At 36.3% G+C, this 25327-nt stretch overlaps 1 protein-coding gene across 27 annotated transcripts in view; it reads left to right on the top strand.

Annotated features, from left to right (window-relative positions):
• Positions 1-25327, top strand: part of PAM (peptidylglycine alpha-amidating monooxygenase) — a 289959-nt gene that overhangs the window by 156247 nt on the left and 108385 nt on the right. For all 27 annotated transcript variants that reach the window (XM_078365116.1, XM_035291164.3, XM_002744737.7 and 24 more), the window contains 2 exons: positions 4742-4799; positions 18205-18292. In XM_078365116.1, the coding sequence (XP_078221242.1) occupies positions 4742-4799; positions 18205-18292 (146 nt within the window). The remainder of the gene's footprint in view (positions 1-4741; positions 4800-18204; positions 18293-25327) is intronic.

Here is a 25327-nt window from a genome sequence, read left to right as displayed (position 1 = left end):
ATACTAGGATGAGGTGGAGGGTACAAACACCACTGAGTCAGTGTGAGCCTACAATGCATGTATTAAAAATACTTTGGAGACAGCAATTTGATTCTGTTACCTAGTTGGATTAATTAAAAGAAAACTTTGAAAAATAATTTTCTAATTGCTGTCTCCCTCTCATAATCAAAATTCCGGCCAAAGAGGCTTGATCACTTTCCATACTTTTCCCTTGTTGGATGGGCAGAACTGCCAACGGTCTTGAGATTTCCATTAGTTTTTCCCAAAACACAAGTTATTTAAACCCTAAATTAGTAGGGCTTTAGGGCTACTTATCAGTTTGTCTGGGTTTGATTTAACGTGTGCACAATCAAGGGTTGGTATAGAGACTGTTACCAACTTTCTGAGCAGTTACTGTGAGGCACAAAGTCACAACTGCCACCACAAGATGGTTCCACTAGTTCTGGGTTTTTATTATTCCTATTGCATATATTTAAAGTGTATGTCGTGCTGTTTTGATATTCATATACATAGTGAAATTATTTCTATAGTTAAGCCAATTAATCTTTCCATCACTTTTCCTAGTTATTTTTATTTTTATTGTTTGATGTTTTGGTTACTTAATAAGTGATGACTTAGAAAAGTTACCAGAGACTATACCATATATGATATAATATTCCTATGACTTACGGCCTATTTACAGGGAACAACCATTTTACAGATAGCCACAGAAATAAGCAAAAGGGCCATAACCAGGTAAAACCGGGTCACGGTCCCTATTTGTATACCTCTTTCTGTCATCACATTGAATAGTCTTTAAGAAAGGCGGTCTGGGAAGATTCTGTACAATAAAAGGTTATTATCCAATCAGGATCAAATCATAGTGTTCAACACTAGAATCCGAAAGGTACCTTTGGTTACCCCAAACAAAAATTACTGGTTTTATCTGAACAAGTTTCATGTATAATAATATACAGAGATTTTGTTTGTCTCATAATAATTTAAATAAGCAGTTGATTTTATTAACTTCCTTTTCCATAGAAACCACTATGTCTCTGTCTCACAGACAACTAAATCAAAATAAAGAATGCTATGAGAGAACTCTTGGTTAAAAATGGGTAGTAATAGGATATTATAGGAGTGTTATAGTAATAAAGCCTTTTTTTATTTCAAGCATACTATCTTCTTTTGTCAGAAAAATGTGCCTTTCTTGGATAGTTCCCAGTAGCATCAGTAAAGAGGCATCAGCAATATTATATCCCTCTTGATTTAGATTCGGCTGATGCGCCAAAACAGCACTGAACAATACAGCTATGTAGATTCATATCATTTCTCTCTTTTTCTGTCTCTGAGCCTTATGTTAGCAGTGTGAATCTGCAGTATTTTACCAACAGTCCCCTGCCACCAAGCTCAGATACACTGTCCTTCCTACAGAGAGAAAAGGAGGATTCATGATGATGATAAATGGAAAATTGTGCAGGGTTGTGCTGGTAATTTGGGTTGAATTATAGAAGCATCCCTTCTAGGACAGCGCTCGTAGGAAAGGACGATTACAATGGGCAATAAGATGCTGTCTCTGTCTCTTCAGAATGTGTTACAGAGAAACATTGATCTGAGTTATGTATATGTTCTCCAATAACTTTGCAGAAACAAAATAGTGACAAAATAGCTGTGGCTCTAATCTAGTTCATTGCAGTTCATCAACAGGCTTTTATGAAATCTTCTTAGGTGCCATTGAAAATTTAGGGTACTTGGACTAAAACTTCCTGTTAAATTTTATGATACTTTGATTCCCTTATTTCTCCCATTAATCAAGTTAGCAACTAAAATTGTGTCTAAGAGCTGACAACCTTTTTTTAAAGAGGTTTGCAAAATAACTTTTTAACAGCTATCTTTCTATAGTGGAAAGAGAAATGCCTTAGTGACCCAGGTACAAATTCCATTTTACCAATTTCTAGACTGTTTTTCAACTGCAAACAAATTACTTACCATCTTTAGCTTCAGTTTCTCATGTTTAAAATGATGTCGGTAATATCTACCAAATGTTGTCATGGAAAATAACTATGATGGAAACTTCTTTTTTTTTTTTTTTTTTTGAGACTGAGTTTTGCTCTTGTTACCCAGGCTGGAGTGCAATGGCGCTATCTCAGCTCACTGCAACCTCCGCCTCCTGGGTTCAGGCAATTCTCCTGCCTCCACCTCCCGAGTAACTGAGATTACAGGCACGCGCCACCATGCCCAGCTAATTTTTTGTATTTTTAATAGAGACGGGGTTTCACCGTGTTGACCAGGATGATCTCAATCTCTTGACCTCGTGATCCACCCGCCTCGGCCTCCCAAAGTGCTGGGATTACAGGCGTGAGCCACCGTGCCCGGCCGATGGAAACTTCTTATTGTGTAGGATACTTGTCTCCTGCAGAGGGTCTCCTACCTCCTCTCCCTTCGCTTCCCCTCCCCACTGCTCCTTTTCCCCCACCTCTCTTTTTCTTCAACCAGCTTTAACAACTTAGGAAAGAAATAGTGGAAATCCAAACACATTTTCATCATTAGATAAGTTATAAGCCAAAATATACAAATTGATAGAAGAAAGACATTTTCAAAGTATTCTTATTTTAAATTGGGTGGCTGATAGTAAAAACAATAATTATAGTATGGATCTGATGAATTTTAAGTATAAATAACAGTTTCCTTTGTTCTCTGTATTATATGTAACCATCATTGTGCTTAACTGTTTTTAATCAAGAGAACCACTTGCTGAATTTGATGTGTCTATTTATGCCTATAACTTCCCTATTCCAAAAAAAACTTGAGATGACTTATAATAAAATCAATTATAGGTAATATCAAAACCTATTTGTCCAAATTTAAAAGAAGTTCTGTTTCCTTTGCATTTCATCATAACCTTTTGATCCTTTTTTATTGTAAATATGTGCTTAGCTGCTTTAAATTTACTTTTGTTTTTGTATTTGCTTTTAAGTCATTATTTGTCATATTGCTTGGATGATCTTTAATACCTTAGTATAATACACAGAGTGCCTGTGTTCAGATCCCAGCTCCTGCACTTATTGGTATCCAAGTTAAATAAGCCAACACCAGTTAAAATGGTAAGGATAGATTTTATTCCGTAGTAACTATTGCAGTAGGGAAGTGGGTCCAGTGTGAAGTGAACTTAACTTTGCCGAAACAAAAGGGAGAAGACCTTTTAGAAGCTGGGATGTGCTGAGGGAAAGGCACTGAAGGATGTCGAAGGGAGCTGGGCCATGTGCCTGGGCCATCTGGGTTTGTTATTTGCGAGGAGGATCGAACTTATTATATCTTTATGACAGGAGGCAGTGGTGTCGATTAGAATATGGTACCCACTGGACTGAGAGCTGTGCAGTTATTTCCCTGAATGTGAGAAGACATTTTAGGTGGTAGAAGATTTACATTTCAAAGGAGCAGAGAAAGGATTTATAGTTAAAAGCTTTCTAAAGAAACTGCTCTAAGAGAGGGTTCAGAGGATTATGCTTGTTACCAGGTTTTGGCTGGAACAAATAATAAAATCTCCTGGATACATTAAACTTTCTCGGGTAGGCATCTTAAAGGGTGACAGGATCACATGAGGGGTGCAGCTGTGAGCTATTAGAAACTATGTTAATGTGTTTGTTCATATCTCTTAATGTGTGTGTGTGCGTGTGTGTGTGTATGAGGGGAAAGGGTGGACAAAATCAGCACACTTCCTTATTGGCAAAATAAAGAGAATCTAAATTATAAAGACTTGAGACAATGCTAAGATGAGAAACAATGGTGTATATATAAAGGTAGTCACTAAGACTGAATCACATTTTAGTAATTTTTTTAATTTTAAGATGTTTGCTTGATGTGTATTTGAACCTCCTGTTTCTTAACACGTGAGTAGAAACATAGGCACAAAATTCACAATTTTTTGGTGCTAATCATTAGGTTTAGAGGTACTAAATGATTTCTGTCCATGTTAGTGGAGTCTGATTATTCCAGCTCTGTGCAGTAATAATCCAGGAAGCATGAATTATTAAATGAGTGCAATCTGTATTTGTTTGGGGCATATTATCAACCATAGCGCATACTTTATTGTGTATAGATTTTCATTAGGAAGTGGAGTACACTGAATCTCATACTCCTTAAGTTGTAATTTTTATCACTAAAAGTTCTTGATGTTAATACATTTGATAGTGAAAAGAATGACCATTTAGATGAGACCCATAACTAGAAAAGAAATAATAGCTTGAGTTAATGTTGATTTCTTCAATGTATTATATAAAAATTTTAAAGTAAGGGAGAGCAACCAAAAATAATATGCTTTAAAACTTTTATTCATTGTACTTCTCTAATATTTGAGACATTTGTAATATGATTCAGTAAATTAAATATTTAATTTTTTAAATAGCAAAGATGTTCAAAGCTAACTTCTACCATTTTGAAATCAAATGCATTAAATTGTTCTACTCTTTTTATAAAAGCATTTAAAATGTTGCCTTTTAACTGCGACAGTATTAGAAATATCATTCATGATGATTGGTTTTATAAATAGGATCTAAAGTTGTTTAGGAGAGAGTCTTAGACAAACTTTGAGGGTATCTACATTCTGGACTTAGCCCTTCCACTCACCTGGCACTCAGACCTCAGCAGGAAACCTACCCACACTGAGTACTTTTTTCAGTCATAGAGGCCATGCTTTTAATAGTTCTTATTTCTTCCTTACCAGCAACAGTTTAATTTGGATTTTTTATCTTTTTTTTAATAGTCTGATACATACTTCTGCATGTCAATGCGATTGCCAGTGGATGAGGAAGCCTTCGTGAGTAAGTATTAATTGGATTGGGGGAGCAGCAGTTGAATGGAGGGCAGCTATTTCAAATCGGTGAAACGTTCTCTTTGAGGGTTATGAGCATATTAATCTTTTACTGTCAGTTTCTAAAATGCATTTATCATGCCTAATGCAGAAGCAAACTAGAAAGAGTCACTGAGAGGCAAGATTACAAACTGTATCTGGAGAGATTCATGCTTAGTAGTAGTTAAGGAGTTGCATGTAGATGTCGATGACTGCCAATACTGTGTGGTCCCATTTGTATAGTATTGACTTTCTGTCTGTGGCAGGATACTTAATTCCACTCCACTAAACAGACGGTTTATTTACCTGCTGGTTCATGCTATAAATCGACTGCACTTAGAATCAACATTGGTGAATGTAAGATTTTACCTGTCAGGTAGATGGATAGAAAGGAAGGGAAGGAGAGAGGGAGCGAGGGAGGGAGGAAGGGACAAGAAGGGAAAGGAGAGCCAGAAAAGAAAAGAAATAGAAGAAAGAACATTTATCTTGTTTTTATTATAGAATAAGAGAACGCTTAAGTGACAGTTCCTTCCCCAACTGAGCCTTTAAATCAGAGAGGAAAAGTGACAAAGCACCATCTGTTCCCATCTAGGTTGTTTCAACTTAAACATCCCTTATGACAGACATTTAACTGGGAAGAGCTGTGATTGGCGAATTATTTATGTATTTGGCTTTTCTCTACTTCATTTTTAATCATTTGAGATGTTGATTTTGGAGAGAAAGTGATGGTAGTGGTACTATGGTCTCCTGAAACTGATCTTCAAGTGGGCTGTCTGAAACGGCTATTATGTAAATTGTGAAATGTGTACAGTAGCCTTGGGGCAGTCTGAGGATGAATTTTCATGAGGTGTTTCCCGCAGGAATGGACGTTATAGACCTGCAAAGCCAGAGCAATGTGCATTCTTTATTCACACACATTGGTGGCAATCACAACAGAAAATACAACCTTTAATAACACTGTCAACAAAAGTTGCTGCATAGTTAATTCCTAAGAATGAAAGACCATACAAAGTTGAACATTGATGACATTGTTTGTATAATATTTGGATATTACCAGGAAAAGGTTTGGAAGCAAAGTCCTCCCATATCCTGAACTGAATATCTTTAAAGGAAGAACAATTTAAGTTTCTAACTGCAGTGCCTGAGTAACACTAAATATTATTTAGGATATAAATTCATAATTAAAATCCTGGCCATAAAACTTTCCTTAATTTCATATGCACATACTTGGCTACCTAGGAGAAAATAATATTTATTCACAAAAGAAATTCTACATATATTTTTCTTTCCTAATTTATATTTTCTTTGTCCAAGTTCTGGGGTTGTTTTGAGTCCTGTTCCGAGCTTTGAAGAGAATGCCACCCTACACACCTGTGTAAATATGGTAGTCATGTGTTACAGCACTATTATATGTCTCACATTAATAGGTTTGTTTCCGGAGATTGGTGGTAGTATATGGTTTTGGAACTAGTGACTGTAAGGACTATAAATATATATCCTGTGTATTATTGCTCTCCTAATATAAATGTGTTTACATTCACATAATTTAAAATGAAAAAATACAAGTGAGTATATTCAGTCAAGTAAAATATTCACAGGAAACACATAAAGTTTTATATTAGAACCAGAGTGCTAAATATTTTCATACTTTCTTAAGCACTTTTCTTCTAAGATTAAACTATTCCAAGTTCTGAGGTCCTTACAAGGTCTTCTAAGATTAAGAACTATTTTCAGCATTTCTTCCTTTCTTTAATACTTGCAGGATTGCATGAATACTGAAACTTTTTGTTCCCTGTTCACAATGGGTTGTGAGTCCTTTAATGAACTGTGCCCAGGTGTTTTGTGGTTACTGTTGTTTACATAATTCAGCAACCACAAAGTTTAAATCTAGAAAAATAAGAACTGGAGAATGGAAAACTAGAGACAATTAGCAAATAATCATTTATATGAAAAGATAAGTAAAGGAGATTCTTCACGTATTATCACATTAATTCTTAAGACAACCCTGTATATAGTCTCATTTCATAGCTTGAGAAACAGAGACAGGAACATTTGTATCTGTGATTTAATCAGGTGCTAAGACACTAGTTTGTATGGAATTCTCATTTATGTAATCGCTGGATTATTACCATCATCACTACCTGCTATTGTTTACTAAGGGCCTGCCAGACTCTCTAAGATACTAAAACCTAAATATACTTAAGCCAATTTTCAGGAGAAGAAACAAAAGTTCAGAGAGATGAAGGAATCTGCTTAAGCTTTTTACTAGTTACGTATTAGCCTAGTTGCACTTCAGATTTGGGTGTGGGAATGGTGATACAAAGGAAGAAGTGAACAAAGTTATCAAGTGCTTAGCTGGAGCTAAAATATAGCAAGAGCAGCACCATTCTTTCTTCCTCACATCAAATACAATTATTATTTCATTCCTTTACCTTCACTCTCTACCGGGTACACTCTGGCCAGTTTTGCCAAAGGAAAAATAAACCTCAAACCATCTTACAAAATAAATAACAAATACACATGAAGATTTAAAGATTTGTAGAAGGAAAAGGGCTTGGATATATAATTATATGTTGGGAGAGTGACCATACATAGCTTTTCCTTTTTTTTTTTTTACATATTTTACTGACTGAACATGCAAAGGTAGTCAGGCATCAGGGATGGTTTAACATGAGAACTCAGTGCTATCAAAGCCCTCCCTGTGCTCTGCCTTCCTTACTGTTGTCTTTATCATCAGCCTGGTGACAGTTTGGCTACAGTAGCCCTCGGTATGTCCTATCAAGACAGGGCAACAGCTAGAGGAAACAATTCTCACTTCTACATGGTTCTTTCCTAGGAGCTCAGTAGTGGATTTCCCTCATATCTCTTAGGCTAGAATTAGATAATACATCCTTTTCTTTCTTTCTTTTTTTTTTTTTTTTTTTTGGTCTCACTCTGTCACCCAGGCTGGAGTGCAGTGGCACGATCTCAGCTCACCACAACCTCCACCTCCTGGGTTCAAGGGATTCACTTGCCTCAGCCTCCTCAATAGCTGGGATTACAGGTGCCTACCGCCACGCTTAATTAATTTTTGTATTTTCAGTGGAGGCGGGCGTTTCACCATGTTGGTCAGCATGGTCTTGAACTTTTGACCTGGTGATTCACCTGCCTCCGCTTCCCAAAGTGCTGGTATTACAGACAGGGGTGCACCACCGCACCCAGCCTTTATGCTAAATTTTATTTTAAACTTGGTACCTCCTAGAAGTGTTCCCATATGACTAATTGCTTACTACATGACTTTTTTTTTTTTTAATGGATTGGAGGTTTCAGTGGGACTGGAGAATCACAAGGAATCAGGTGTTCAGAGGAATGTATTGAGTAGAGGTGAGGAACTAGGATGTTGAAAAGTAAAAAACGGAGAGAAGGAGAGGAAGAAAGAGGAAGAAAAAGACTTTTCCATAGTCCCAAAGTGAAAGTTTTCCCTGTAAGGTAACCAAGGCTTTTCTTTCCGTTCTAAGGGATTCTGATGGCATAGATAATGAAGCTATAGCCTTTTTGTGGATTGTCCCAAATTCGAGACCTCAAAATGCTTTATCCTGACATTGGACACAGTTGTAAGTGAAGAGCTGTAAAAACCCATAATACTTTGTTCATTCTTTTCCATTTTTAATTACTTTTTATTTTTCGTGGTCATTCTGTTTGTTTATTCTTTTCTTAAGACACTTAATGATTTTATACCTTCTGTTTTCATTATCTGTGCCTCTTTAAATTTTTGTATCCCAGTAGGATATGGCACAGACTCATAAATGCTTGCTGAATACACAAGGGAACACTAAAAAAGGCTTTTGTTGCCAGGTGTGGCGGATCACACCTGGAATCCTAGCATCCTGGGAGGCTGAGACAGGTGGATCACAAGGTCAGGAGACTGAGACCATCCTGGCCAACATGGTGATACCCCATCTCTATTAAAAATAGAAAAATTAGCCAGACATGTTGGCACACACCTGGAATTCCAGCTACTCAGGAGGCTGAGGCACAAGAATCGCTTGAACCCAGGAGGTGGAGGTTGTAGTGAGCAGAGATCACGTCACTCTACTCCAGTCTGGTGACAGAGCAAGACTCTGACTCAAAAAAAAAAAAAAAAAAGGCTTTGTTAGACCATTTTCTGACTCAGCATTTCAAATAGTAGATAATTTACCCTTTTACCTTGAATTATATTCTAATATAAAGAATCACTTTTTTTTACATGAAAGGCCATTGTGCATTAATTCAGCAAACTTAAAATTCTGCTGCATGTAAGTTATTGGGTAAGAGGGATATGAAGCATGATGCAAGTTTAAGGAAGTCACAGCCTAGCAGAATTCTAGATAAGAATAAAAGTGTTAAAACATATAAAAAGGACTTTCTTCTTGAACTTTTCAAATTTCTGAAGAAAGTTACGAAAATTGTAAAGAAAAATACACTTTACATTGTTTATTAGAACTAGGACAGACTCTCCTGATGGTGTTAAAAGTCAAAATTGGATTGAATAACTCATTATTTTGGCTTTGTGTTTATATGCTAGTTATATAACCCATCTTAAACATACTTCTAAATTTTGAGTGAATACCATCATCATGGTCATTATGGAATTCATATGTAGATATGCCTGCTATATTTACATGTGAACATGTAGCATATATGATGTGTTTATATAACTGTATTTAATTATTGAATGTGAATTAAAGTAGGTGTTTAGAGAAATGCAATGATGAAGATAAAAATAAGTTTTGTATTTTGAACAAAATTATAGCTTTCCCTAGGGCGTTGTTTTTGTTTGTTATTTTAATAAGAAACCATAGAATTTGAATGGGTGAAAGTATGATAATATCTGCATTTGACCACTGAACTGTAGTGCTGTCTAAAAGGTGTTTTACAGACACTCAGAGGAATTGGCTGTGATAGCAGCCCACTCAGCCAAGAAATTTGACTGTCATCTTCATCCACTTGCTTTCCCTCACATGGATGACCTGTAAATAATTGTGCCTTTTCCTTAGTGAATGATGACAGGTCCCTATCTATCAAATTGCACTACATAAATGAGATAGAAGCCATTGAATTTAGAAACAGATGAAATTAATCTAATGATTCATTGTTTTTTTTATTTTCTTGGGCTTCTCTCTTGAATGTAGAACAGTTTCTGTTGCAGAATTGCTGAGTTAGATTTCAATCATTCCAAATGTTTGTTGTTGTTGTTGTTTTGTCATTATACTTTAAGTTCTGGGGTACATGTGTAGGACATGCAGGTTTGTTTCGTAGGTATACACATGCCATGGTGGTTTGCTGCACCCATCAACATGTATCTGCATTAGGTATTTCCCCTAATGCTATCCCTCCCCTAGCCCCCCGCCCCCAGACAGGCCCTGGTGTGTGATGTTCCCCGCCCTGTGTCCATGTGTTCTCATTGTTCAGCTCCCACTTATGAGCGAGAACATGAGGTGTTTGGTTTTCTGTTCCTGTGTTAGTTTGCTGAGAATGATGGTTCTTAAACAAAGCACATGATCAAGTGATGTTCAGATACTTCAAGGACTGCATGAACAATTCAATTTGATCATGTTTATGGGTCACTAGATAGTATGACATAAAGATCGAGGCCTGGCAGGGTACACGCTTGTATATATATGTTTTATGGTTTGGCAGCAGTAAATAAAAAAGAGTATCTGTGTATGTATGCATATGTGTGTGTACATGTGTGTGAGTCCCCATCCCCATTCAATCATTGTTACCTTTCTGCTTCCAGTTAGTTGACTAAGTATCCTTTCCCTTCTCTCTTCAACTAGGACTTCTTTCCAACATGAGTAATGAGTAGTCTCTGTCTCACAGATGATCACTGAGTATTTTCCAGCAATCACCCAGGAAAACTCTTAGTTTCTTAGCGAAAGCTACTTGGAAAGAGCTACAATCAAGAACACAAATAAGGCATATATAGTAAAGGTCTTTGATGAGTGGATAAAGCCCATGTTTTTGGTCCTAATCATGAGGGAGAAGTTGCGATCGATATACCTTGTCTCAGAGTCTCCGAGTATTTCTTAAATGTTTTCTATCCTTTGGTCACCCAAAATACCCGTGTTTCCAAATTGACAATGTCCAACAACCCCCTGGGCTTTTCTCAAGTAATAAAAAAGAGTGAGAGATGGGTGGGAACCATGTCTAATTTATTCAATTAGGTACATCTAATTGATTACCAAAAATTCACTGACATGCTGACATAGCTATTTTAGTGAAGAAATGTTAAAATGCTGCATTCCAGTCCCCCACCCCACACCTCCAGCTAGCTGTTTCAGAAGAAACTGCTTTAGTAGTCAACGCTTAAAAAATCACTATGAGTTGGTCTAGTCAAGAGAAAATTTCATGACAAAGGTACGCAAGATTTCATCTGGACCTGTGAAAATGGCCTATTTGAATATGCAAAGGGGTGAATATTTTAATGGCCCACAGTATGAGCCCAAACACACTGGGCACAAGTATGAGAAACAATATCATATGTGGTTAAAAGAAGACAAGCTCTGAGCCAGAACACTCCACGTTCAGATCCCGGCCTCACCACTTTCTAGCTGTACTACTAGGGAACAAATTACTTCACCTCTCTCTCCTGAAGACTCATCTATTTGGGAGGACAAAGAACCAGACTCACACGGTTATTGAGAACTAAATGAGTGCCTGGCATGAAGAAAGCCCTCAGTAAGTGTTAGTAGTTGTATTTTTTTATTTTTTTATTTTTTTTTGAGACGGAGTTTCGCTCTTGTTACCCAGGCTGGAGTGCAATGGCGCGATCTCGGCTCACCGCAACCTCCGCCTCCTGGGTTCAGGCAATTCTCCTGCCTTAGCCTCCCAAGTAGCTGGGATTACAGGTACGTGCCACCATGACCAGCTAATTTTTTAAAATATTTTTAGTAGAGACGGGGTTTCACCATGTTGACCAGGATGGTCTGGATTTCTTGACCTCGTGATCCACCTGCCTTGGCCTCCCAAAGTGCTGGGATTACAGGCTTGAGCCACCGTGCCTGGCCAGTAGTTGTATTATTAAGTGAGGGCGGCTGCCTGATGAGAATGAAGAGTGGATGTAAGGGTTGCCATATTGGAAATATGGTGAGCTAGGAGATGGGCACAATGTTATGCATGGCCTTAAAAGGCTAGAAGAGGCTAGAAGTAGGGTATGGGCTTGATTCTGTAGAAATTAATAGTGGACTGTTATAGGAACGACATTAGAAAAACAGGGCTTAGTGAAGCTTATGCTGTTTTATCATGCGTAGCTTGGCTGATGAAATCTGTTTATTGATTCTTTAGTCTGGTACATTCCATAGAGTTTACTTTTAAAAGATACAGCTTCTAGAAATTTCATTTTTGTGAGTGTGTTGAAATTTCTTTATTTAGAAGTGAGGATTGTTTTATTTGAAATTTATGTTCAGTATTTAGGCTTGCTCGGGCATCTTATTTCTTAGTTAATTTGGTGGCAGCAGCTTAAAGTCCCCATAAACCACCATAAGCATTCTTTCCCAATGATATATCATTGTCCATACTAGTAGGAGTTAATGACAATTTCACTATTAAGCTTTCTGATTAAACATGTTCAAGCAAAAGGTCTTTATTGTAGTACAGAATTGCTTCATGGTTATGGGGAAAGCTTGCAGGAGATAATGTAATGTGCCATTGAAGTGGGTTTTTAACATGCTGGCAAATAGACTATGATGCTGTGAGCTTTACATTTATCTGTACCTTTTTGGCCCAACTGCAAGATTATGAACATTAAGGCTGATTGTATCCTAAACTTAAATTGCAATTTAAAGCATACTATCTTCAGTTCCTTTGAGCAGTTTTTAAAGCATAATCTTTATTTTTTGGAAATAAAGAAATGTTAGTAGTAAGATTTTAGGTCCTGTAATTTTTTTTAATCATAACATATCTTTTATAACCTATTTTCTTGAATCTTACACTTTCCCAATTCTCCCAATATTAAATATGGCTTGAAAACACAAACGGTCTTAGAATACTGACTCTTTATCATAGACAGGAGCACAATCACTAGAGGCATCCTTTGCCTGCTTCAGATCTCAGCACTAAAAAGATTTTAGGTGATACAGATAAAATTGCGTGATATAATACAGAGTTCCAGTGGTCTCCTTGAATAAAATAATTCTGAAATATCAATTAATTTTTAACTTTAGAACCTCTTTATAAATTTACTTTCAAAGAAACCTGCTTTTACTGTTTATCCTGTACATTTAAAGGAGCAATACAATCCCAATCTAAAATAAGGGGATAAACTCAGAGTATTCTCACATAATAGAGTATTTTCAGTCACTATAAGAGGGGACTATAGTCAGAATTACTGGTGATTCCCCTGTGAAACCTTTAAAAGATATACTTACCTGGGAATAACCGCTGGAGATTTGATTGAGATGTTGATGGAGGAGGTGAGGAGGAACTGAGCTAGATTGACTCTAGGTGCTTATATTTTTACCAAGTTCCATAGGTAACAATGTAAAGCTCAGGCTAAAAATGGCTGCCAAAAAAAATTATTTAATAACATGTAAAAATAACCATGGTATGCAAACTAAGGTATTTACAGTGTATAACATGATTACACTGGGAGGGAAAATGAAAGTTAACAATGGTTATCCCTAATATATATGGCAACAATTCTAGAATGCCAAAGTTCTTCAGATCCAAACTTGAATTTGCAAGTCAGTTTGTTTTTATTCAATAGGTTGATTATCTATGGTCTGCAGTATTCCTCTACTGAATATTTTTAGCTAAAAAGAATGTTCCTGCCATTTCCAGTGGTAATTTGGAGCTGGTTATATATACATGAATATCTCCAAAATCGCTGTTTTCTCTGCTTGGTTGTGTGTGTTCTTCAGAATCTTTCCATGTCCTAAGTCTGGCAGAAAAATCAAAATTTGACATGCAGCTTTGGATATCCACTTCAAAGGGAAAAATGGAGAACTAAATGGCATTCTCTCTTAGGTCACATTCTTAGAGAATTTTGTGGCCCTGATTATAGTCTGATGTTAGCCAAAAGAGCCAGCCCATAAACCCCAAACGACCCCATGCAGTGAGGAGAAATTTTGCTTACAACTCCAGATTTTCGACCTAGACATCTCTCTTTTCAACACGTCGTCCATACACATACTTTCAAGTCTTCCATTTCAGATTACATTATCCTTTGAGAAATCCTCCAACCTGTGTGCTTTCAGTGTCATCAGATTTCCTTTCATTACTGTGTGTGAATCACTTTTTTGGAGTCTTAGTCCTGCAAAGACATTTCATTCCCAGGACTTACTCGCCTATAAAATGTTCCCTGATCTCATACATCAGGCAATCTGAACTGTTAGCTCCCATTGAGACTGAGGTACCATTTCCACTTAAACAACTGTCATCTTATTATTGAGTTAGAAGAGTCAGTGGCATTTTTAATCTTATTGGATGTAATATTCCTTTGCATTCTCTTGAGGCTGTGTTTTGCACTGTTTCTCACCATCCCAAGGCTGTCTTTGTTTATTCTGCCTGTCAGAATCACACACTTAAATGCAGCTGTTTCCATTATTATCCTCTAGCTCTATCCCCCTTGGATCCTTTATTTCTTTGGTGCATGATGGGCAAAAAAGAAAGGAAACATTTCTTTTTAAGATGTTATTCTGAAGTATTTTTCCATATTCTATTTTGTATTGTGTTGACATCTCCTGCATAGTCACGTGTGTGTCTTGTGCCCAGCAAACCTGGAATTCAATAGGGGTGGGGTCTTATTTTGCAAAGCCAGGCATAATAAGCAGGAATGGAGCAAACCCCTGAAATGAACCTGTCAGACTAATCCTTTCCCAGCCTGCCGCTCTCCACCACTGGCAGCAGCTCTTCAGTGAAATTGTCCAAGCACTGTTTTATTTTAAGGCATCTACTGTTTGTTTTAGATTTACATTTTGATTTGACATTCCTTTTCATTTCAACTTGCAATGAATTGTACTTTGAGCTATAATTATATAAATATTTAGATATTATACTTTTTCTTTAGGATATGAAAAATGATGGTTAGTTGCTTGTTTTTGCCGTGTACTTCTAATATACTTAGCATTTAAATTAGATCTGGAGTTTCTGGAGGAATATATGAGTCAATGAAAATATAATTTTGTGAAAGGGAACTCTGAATAATTTTATTTTACTACCACTTAAAGACAGAGTTGTTTCTCATTTTAGAAGCAAAAATTAAACACATATCTAGAGTTCCAAGTACAGCAAATAAATAAATGGTAGTTAACATGTATGTCAGAAAAAAGTGTATTTCAGAAGGAGAAAAAAATCAGAAAATGGTTAGAGAAGTTCTACTTTGATTAATTAAGATTTGCCCTTTACTTTACAAAAAACAGTTGAAAGAGTCTCTTATATAAGCAAGGGCCCAGGAAAACTATTTTCTTTCTTTCCTAATGAAAAGCTACAGAGATGATATGTTGTTGTTTTTATAATCTATTCCTTTTCTAACAGCTCTCTTCCCTGCCCTTAACTGAATCTTTTGCTTATTAATATTTCATTTTTTAAAATTAATAATAGATCCTTTTTTTTCTCCAGAAATGTCTTTGCCTTGTTTCACAGCAGCATACACATTGCATTAGTATGAAAAAGATACTGTTGATGTCTCCTAAACAGACCCTGAGAGCCCTGGACTATCCCCAAAACTCTGTCTTGAGCCTTCTCTGTGATTTCTACTGCCCTTTCTGGTACTTTCATCTGTCCTCATAGCCGCAGGGTTCAATTTTTGAATGCTTCCCAAATATGTAATTCTCTGACCTCTTTCTTAAACAAGAGTCACAGAATTCTGACTCCCTGCTGGATACTTCCACCTGAATTTTTAGCGGGTGCTGGAAACATTGTTTTGCATCCAGCCATTTAATTCTTGGAGTAAACTACTCTTGGTTATGTTGGCTTATTACCAAAATTCCAAGAATGATTCAGTTGTAGGAAATGTATCCACCCATAATAAGATCTGCTGAGGGGAGGAAATCATGTAATCATCTAAATATGTTCTGAAAAAGCAGAGGGGTCAACTTTTTGTTTGATAACCTCTCATGGATTCGCAGAGGGAATATTTTTTAAAAAGGTGCAAAGAGGAGGAGGAGGATGATACAATTAGACAAAAAGTTATAGATGTTCATAAAGTAATAAGAACAGTTAGATAAAAATAAATATAAGATTAAAAGTTGTATCATGTACCAAAATGAAATCAAGGTGAATAAAAGACCCGTACTCCTACCTCAGGGCTTTTTCCATTTTCTTTTTTTCTTCTTTTTTATTTTTTTGAGACAGAGTTTTGCTCTTGTTACCCAGGCTGGAGTGCAATGGTGGGATCTCGGCTCATTGCAACCTCCACCTCCTGGGTTCAGGCAATTTTCCTGCCTCAGCCTCCTGAGTAGCTGGAATTACAGGCAAGCACCACCATGCCCAGCTAATTTTTTGTATTTTTAGTAGAGACAGGGTTTCACCATGTTGACCAGGATGGTTTTGATCTCTTGACCTTGTGATCCACCCGTTTCGGCCTCCCAAAATGCTGGGATTACAGGTGTGAGCCACCGCGCCCGGCCGCTCTTTCCATTTTCTTTTTGCCCCAGAAAAGGTCCCTGGTAGGATTCTGGAAGGGAGGAAAGAAATCCTGCACTCAACTTGAAAGTGGTCTATAGAGGTAGAATCCTTCTTCTTTCTTCTGTTTCTTTTGCTAACAAACTTTGGCTTCATGACAATATGACTTTCTAGGTATTGTGAACAGTTGCAACTTCCAACTGATTCTTTCCTTTCAAAGAATCTTCCATCTCTTAGGCTTGCTGTATTCTTTGGTAATAGAAAACCAAACTTCAAGGTAGAGCAAGTCCATTTTTCAGCCATTCTCTCTGTTAGTATTTTAAATGATGGTATAAAAACTTTAAGATTTGATTATTAGGCTTCAAATTGTTATTTTCATTGCAGTAAAAGAAAGGTATTTTTGTCTCATCCAAAAGTTGTAAGTGAAGATGGCACACAGTAGGTTTGGCACATAATGCTATGTTTTCTATCTGGCACACTTTGCAAGTCATTGTGCTATAGTTTGATGTAGAATGTTTTTTTGTCTAATAAGATCTCATGTCTCACATACATTTTCTAGCAATAAGTGATGTTTTCTTAATTTTATCAAATAGACCAAAATAGCTAAAAGGTGCATTTTTGCACACACCTGAGATTTAAGATCATTTTGGGCTATTTAGCATTTTATGTGCAAAGGTGACTCATAAACTGCTGCTGCATACTGGACAGCATTTTGGTGAGGACAAAAAAAGATGAGCCAAACCCACACTAGGAAAGGGAGTTCATAGATAATAATATAATTTATTTTTAATTTTTTTCCTCTGTTTTAACTATACATTGTTTATTTTAATGTCTTGCAACACTTATTAGGAGAAAATGAGAAATGTCATTGCGTAACTTCTGATATCTTTTAACAAATATACCGTGCTTATTCAGGACAGTAATTTCATGTCTTCTGTATTTTTGTAAAAATACGTTTTCCACTTTTATTTTTCTTTCCTGGTAAATTGTTTCTTCATATACATCCCAGTGATGTATATGAATAACTATAGTACTGTTGTTATTCTAAGATGTTAATAAAATTGTGTTATGAAATTTTGTGCTCATATTTGGCCACTCCCTGTGGCTTCTATTTTACTACAGTGTTGTGCAGTGTTTTACGGTACTCAGCACTCAGCTGAAGTCTGAAAGGAAATATATTGTGAATACGTAGCCTACAGCTTTCATTTAATACCCTTATATTACACTCACCACTTTAAAAAGAGGTCCTCCACTTAAAAAATGTGTGTGTGTGTGTGTGTGTGATGGCCAATTATTTTTCCTTTTTACTTTCTTAATCAAAATATAAGTCATGCTTTCAATAAATAATAATAAATTAATCAAATTATAAGTCATGATAAATTAATCAAATCATAAGTCATGCTTATCTTTAATAAGATAATTTTTACAAACAGGACATTTGATCACAAGAGCATCAAAACGTCTTTGTTATACAAGTATTTGAACTGTTCAAAGATGTATTTTGTGACTTTTGTGGACAGAAATTTATTTATTTATTTATTTTTGCTTAATAGTGGCCAATCAATATTTCATTTAAACCTATGAGTAGGTGCGATGTGATAATGATAAGAATGTATATTTGTGGAAATGTTTATTAAGTTTACTTGTTCAGGATCTGAGTTCAAGTCTTGGGTATCCTTATTAATTTTCTGTTTCATTGATCTATCTAATATTGATGTTGAAGTCTCCCACTATTATTGTGTGGACAGAAATGTAACTTGCATTCACATACATGTGTTATTTTCTCATAACAGTTGACTTCAAGCCTCAAGCCAGCATGGATACTGTCCATCATATGTTACTTTTTGGATGCAATATGCCCTCATCCACTGGAAGTTACTGGTAAGGATAACAAGTTCACAGTATAGAATTGAGTAGAAAATGTGTTTTACAATTACAAAGTATATCTGTGCAAGTATTTTACAACTGGTTAATAAATAGGCAGAACTTTTTTAAGAAAAAGAACATTGGCATCACATGATTATCATGGTTTATCACAGTTATTTAGTCTGCTATGGAACGTATCTATTAGCCTTTGTCACTGACTTAATAAATATATGTCTCATGGACATAAAGATGGAAACAGTGGAAACTAGGGACTCCAAAAGGGGTAAGGTGAGGAGGTAGCAAGAGCTGAAAAACTACCAATTGGATCCTATGTTCGCTATTTGAGTGATGGGTTCCATAGATGCCCAAACTCCACATTACACAATATGCCATGTGACATGTTCCTCCCGAGTCTAAAATAAAACACATTAAATATATGTATATTGTTACACAGTAGTATGTCCAGGTGCAGAAGGCTTGTAAACAAAGTCTGAAAACTTAGATTATTGTTACTCTGATACAAATTTTTTAAGGTTCATTATTCTACCCAAAGAGCACCATGGTTCTGTTCACTGAGCACTCTTTCTTCAGACACTATGACTGGTGATGTAGGCCTACCATTTCATTTGCCCTAATGTCTCTGCAAATCAAATATTGTTATTTCCACTTTACACACAAGAAGCCTGAAGCTCAGAGTGATTCAGTAAGTTGTTCAAGGTAACATAACTGGTTCGTACAAGATAAAGATTGAACCCTAGCTTGTCTGATTCCAAACCTACTATCATTTCCATTTTACCACACTGCCTCCTATTTATTCAAGTAACTATTAATTCAGGTATTTATGCAATTAGATATTATTATTAGAAATTATTTGAATCACTATGGTGAGTCTTAATATCACGTCATGAACAATCAATAAACCTCTATTAAGTGCCTGTCGTATGCCAGAGCTGTAGCAGATGCTTGGGAGGTTCTAGGAAAAATAATATATTTTTCTACCCCTATAAGTTTACAGCATAATTATGGTTTGAGATTGTGCCTCTCATTTTGTTCTTTGGCATTCTTGAAGATCACTAAACTCTGAAAATAGCCACACACTTTAAGCTTTATATTTTTCATGTAGACCCAGAATCACTGTTACATATTTAATAGTCTGAATGACTGGTGTGCTTTGCTTAGCATTGAGAAGGAATCCGTTTTGAGGTCCTGTCCCTACATAATCCTGTAGACTGATGGGCCTTTCTCTGTGCATCCTAACATTCACATGTCTGATGCAAGTCAAGCAGCAACTGCTCTCTTGTTGTTTTTATAATCAACAATATAATATGTATTTGGAACTGTTAAAAGCACAGGGCAATTAGTGGAAATCTCCATGGACCAAGTACCATCAAAGCGTTTGTTAATAGGCTTAAGTTATTTGATGAAAGGGACATATCACATAGGAACCCAACTCATGTGACTGGGTTTATGTAAAAACGGACTCAGCAAATCACAGTTAATACTTTCAATATCAACATTCCCATTTATGCTCTTCAGTAAATTTTTATAAATAAAATTCTGGGATTAAAAGATTATTCTTTGACAGCTTCTCCTGAATCTTATTCAGTAAATCACACCCTTTGGTTTTTATGCTTTAAAACTATTCCCTCTACCAATATTTACCTTTGGATTAGACTCATTGAAAATAGCTAGAAGGAATGTAAGCTTTTAAAGTCTGCTTTTGCTGCACCTGGTTTAAGGAAATGAGTGAGAAATAAAACGACACTTAATGCTATTCCAATTCTAATTGTTAGGAAAAATTATCTGAAATGAGCCAAGTATAGCTCACTGTTCTCACATTAAGAGAGTATTTTGGCCACTTTAAAATATTTATTAGTATTCTTAAATAAACTATTTTGAAATTAAATCCATAAAATATATTGACCAAAAGTCTTCCATATTGCGGAATGAGAAGTTTCAAAGAAAAATGTAAATGAAAGTGAAAAAGAAATTCTGAAACAAAACAAACACACATACAAAAAAAAAAACAGGAGTTGTAACTTTCATCTCTGACAAAATAGACTTTAATAGTAACAAAGAAACAAAGAAAGACATTACATAATGGTAAAAGGATCAATGCAACAACAGGAGTCAATGATCATAAATATATATGCACCCAATATAGGAGCACCCAGATACATAAAACAAGTTCTTAATGACTTATAAAGAGACTTGGACTCCCGCACAATAATAGCAGGAGACTTTGGCACCACACTGTTAATATTCAATGGATCAATGAGATAGAAAATTAACAGGGACATCTATGGTTTGAACTCAGAACTGGAACAAGTAAACTCAGTGAATATTTATAGAATTCTTCACCCCAGGTCCATAGAACATACATTTTTCTCAGTATCACATTACACCTATTTTGAAAGTGACCACATAATTGGAAGTAAATCACTCTTCAGCATTTGCATAGCATTTCACAGACTTAAATGAAATATTGGTTGGCTGTTTGTTTGTTATTTTCTTCCCTTATTCCTTCCTGTCTCCACTTTTGAGCACAATTATTGGCATAAAAGAGGTTTTTAATACCTATTTTAGGATTGCATTCCAGCCTGGGCAATAGAGCAAGGCTCTGCTCTCTCCCCCCGCTTTCTCTTTCTCTTTCTTTCTTTCAAAAAAAAAAATAGAATTTGCTTACAAATTCACACACACACACAAAAGAATAGTACCTTGGGTTACTCTTTATGTGCAGGAGTATATACTAGACATGTTTTCAAGGTGCAACAGTTTGAGCACAGGCAGGCTGCCTCCAGGTCCAATCAGCTAATTTTTGTATTTAGTAGACTATATCCTAGCCTTGGCTCTGCTACAAGTTAGATGGCTTTGTACAACTTGGGTCTTTTCTTGAGCCTCAATTCTGCCTTTTTTTTTTAATATAAAAGAGATTGGGTTAAAAGCAATACTGTTAGGTAGGGCACAGTAGCTCGCGCCTGTAATCCCAGCACTTTGGGAGGCCGAGGCAGGCAGATAACCTGAGGTCAGGACTTCAAGACCAGTGTGGCCAATGTGGCGAAACCTTGCCTCTACTAAAAATATAAAAATAAGGTGGATGTGGTGGCATGGGCCTGTAATCTCAGCTGCAAGGGAGGCTGAGGCAGGAGAATCACTTGAACCCAGGAGGTGGAGTTTGCAGTGAGCCGATATTGTACCACTGCACTGCAGCCTGGATGAAAAGGAAAAAAAAAAGATTGGGGAAATGGAATTTTCCTATCTTGAATGATGTGTTGGTTACACAAATGTTTATTTATCAAACTGCATTGAAATGAATATTTACCCTAAAAAAAATTTCCGTTTTTTTTTAATGGAAGACTAATTTTAAACTCAGGCTATAGGTCAAGAAAGAAAAAAAAAAGAAATTTTGAGTGGAGTAATTGCTACATATATCATTTGCTATAATTATTACTTTAAAGGCAACACGGCAGAATGAAAGAGCAGTGAACTAACTTGCTGAATTCCCTGGATAGGTTATTTAGCCCATCTGGGTTAGAGTTCTTTTCATTTTAGCAAAGGACTTAACTAGGCCATTTATAAAGCCTCTCTATGCTCTAAAATTCCGTAATTCTATGAATATCAATTACATGTAAATGCTGAGTCTGATTGGAAAGGCATTATTTCTAGGAGTTGGAGATGTGTGCGCTGCTTGACTTACCTCAAGCAAGCAGCTTACTGTGTTTTGCCAGTCAGTTGCATCACTGAGTAATTACATTTCTTAATAACACTATACCCATATCATTTTAAATGGATTTTAAAACATTTTATTTGTATCCCATAGTCCCACTTAATCTGTAGGTCTGTTATAATTGAATGTATAACCATAAAACAAGGACAATTGATGCTGTTATTCATCATCTTATAACCAAGCCCAAAGTGCTTAAGTCTAACATTTAAAAGTAGGATCTTTTCAATATGCAAACTAGAAGACATACATAAAGTAAAATCATTCTATTGACTCTTACTTCCACAATCAGGCCTTATGTTCTTTTTTTTTTTTTTTAAGACAGAGTCTCACTAAGTCACCCAGGCTGTAGTGCAGTGGCGCGATCTCATCTCACTTCATCCTCCACCTTCTGTGTTCAAGCAATTTTCCTGCCTCAGCCTCCTCAGCAGCTAGGACTAGTTGGGACTACAGGTACATGCCACCATGCCCAACATGGCAAAACCTCATCTCTATTGAAAATACAAAAATGACTTTGTATTTTCAATAGAGATGAGGTTTTGCCATGTTGGCCAGGCTGGTCTCGAACTCCTGACCTGAAGTGATCCACCTGCCTCAGCCTCCCAAAGTGCTGGGATTACAGGCATTAGCCACTGCGCCCAGCCACAGTCCTTATATTCTTATTTAAAGATAATATGCATTATTTATCTTCCAATATTTGGCAAAATCTATGCTTTAAAGAATTAGAGGGCCAGGCGAGGTGGCAGACGCCTATAATCCCAGCACTTTGGGTGGCCGAGGTGGGTGGATCACGAGGTCAAGAGGTCAAGACCATCCTGGAAAACATGGTGAAACACCATCTCCACTAAAAATACAAAAATTAGCTGGGCATGGTGGCGCTCACCTGTAGTCCCAGCTACTCAGGAGGCTGAGGCAGGAGAATTGCTTGAACCCGAGAGGCAGAGGTTGCGGTAAGCCGAGATTGCGCCATTGCACTTCAGCCTGGGTAACAAGAGGGAAACTCCTTCTCAAAAAAAAAAAAAAAAAAGAATTAGAGCTCACAGGATATTTCACAGCCAGAACTTTTAGTTGCGTCACAGAAACATCTTTCACTCCCCACCTCAAGTGCCTCACAGCCTCAGCCCTGAAGATAGTCAGTGGATGTTTTCCAGCTGTTTAACATCTTACCATCTCATCTGAATTACAGTACTCACAACAAAAATCTGTTAGTGTCAAAAGTCTTGCATTATTTTTCTAAAATGTTTGAGTCATGCAATTGATCACACTCATTTTACAGTTACATATCTATTCTTCAATTATTCTAAGATATAGATAGCACTTAAATGAAGACTCCTAATTTTCACATGTATTTTGGGTATGATACCTATTTCAGTTTTTGATGCTTAAAAATATACAGAAGTCATTTATGCTCTAGGGAAATTTATAAGGAAATACTTTTTTAAGGAAAGAAGAAAAAGCTGTCTTAACATCAAAATGTCAAACTTGGATTTTCTCTTTTCTGTTTGTTAGCTAGGATTTCCTCCTGTTTTCATTTGAGTGTTTCATTTTCATTGCCAGCAGGTTGGCAAATAGGTGTTTTTAATATAGAAAACATGTTTCCCCTGAAATTATGAAGTTATAATGCATCTTCTGTCTTCAGGCAGCATTTTTAATATGAAGGCAAAGAGCTATTCTGATGATGTTTCACTGTTGTGCTGCCCTCCTTTGCTCTTTGTAATTGCCTCTTTCTACTGTTCATTAAAATATATTTACAGTTATATTAAGTTTACATGAAATACTAGACACAGCATGAAGCAGTTTTCATTATGTAGTCATTTTAATTTTAAAGTTTTTTTCCTCTGCACATATTCCAGTCTTTTGTGTCTCATTCCAAATTAGCAGCTAACACTGGTAATGTGTCTAGTTAATTATATGCATATGCATTTAAATTGCGTACATTGATTTGAACCTTTTAATATGCTGTAGGGTGGTCCCTTTATAGTTAGAGTGGGCCTAATGCTCAATTCCAAATTAACATACCTCTAAAGGATGCAAATAAGGACCAGCTGATGGAAAAGAAGCAGCTCTGCTAACCCATGGAAAGAAGGCGACAGTACCTGTCAGATATAACCCCAATGCCTTCTTCCCAAACTTTTAGAGGAGGAGACAATTAAACCCTTCTAGGGACCAAAAGAAAATAATAACACCAAGATTAAAGCAAGCATGGCAATAGCATGATCTGTTGCACTTGATTTGTGCTCTATAGACTTAATTCAAAGCATGACAATTCTAAGTTCCCCAAATTTATTAGCTGAATATGATCCATAAGTGAGCAGGTGCTCTTGAAGTTTTTAGAGTCAGTAATGCAGTGACAGTGCTGAAAACTGGGTAACTTAAGTATAAAAATGTACTTAAATCTTGGAAATTCAAATATTGAATTTGTCTATTCTATGAATCACTTCATTCTGTTTTTACTCTTAACAATCAATATTTTTAAATGATGAGTGATTCAAATTATAATATTTTGTTTACACAAATTGTGTTGGCATTTGGGGTAATTCTGGAGTGCTTTCTTTTTTAAATGTGAGATTGTAGGCTTCTGCATTTTCTATTCTGCTGAGCACAGGACATAGGGTTTAAAGCAATTTAGGATTACAAACCTCAAGATTTTGTGTTTAAAATATTAGATGATTAAAGCGAGTGGGCATCTTATGTATCCAGTCTTATACTTTGGTGTGATCTTCTATGCATAGCTAAATTAATTTTTAGCTCTTCTTATTAATATTTGATTTTAAAGCTATTTCTAATGACACTTAGGACCAACTAATCTTAAGTCAAAGATGTCTTCTACATGTTGTTGGATGTTTTTTGATAAAGAAAAATCCCAGCTGGTTAAATGAGGCTATTTCCAGCTGTTCAAACTGGGAATCATTCTCAAGCTAAAGCAGTGGTGCCTTAGCATCTTATGAAGCTTTAGCTTAAATCCCTTTCAACTGCTTCTATTTATTAACCACCTGCTGTGTCTTTTTAAATGCCACTATCTCCACAGGGTTACAGCTGCTGATGAGTAGAAAGCAAAAGGAGCTAAAACATATAAATATATATGTATATAGAAGCCTGTATGTGAGACACCCTGCTTGGGTACTCATTTAAATGTCTGTTTTTTAAAGGTGATGTTATTTTCCAAATAAGTCAACAGTTTTGTTGCCTCCCTCACAGTGATAATGATTCTTTGGTTGAGAACAGTATTTGCATATGCTGTCCGTATGCTCCTATTCCATATCCTGGACTTGTCATCCATATACTATATACAACAGGATTCAGTGTGTCTTCTGCAACCCCCCTCT

The sequence above is a fragment of the Callithrix jacchus genome, chromosome 2, assembly GCF_049354715.1.
Source record: "Callithrix jacchus isolate 240 chromosome 2, calJac240_pri, whole genome shotgun sequence".
In the NCBI taxonomy this organism is placed as follows: domain Eukaryota; kingdom Metazoa; phylum Chordata; class Mammalia; order Primates; family Cebidae; genus Callithrix; species Callithrix jacchus.
The sequence above is the reverse complement of the archived record's forward strand: the minus strand, read 5'-3'. Positions and strand labels throughout refer to the sequence as shown.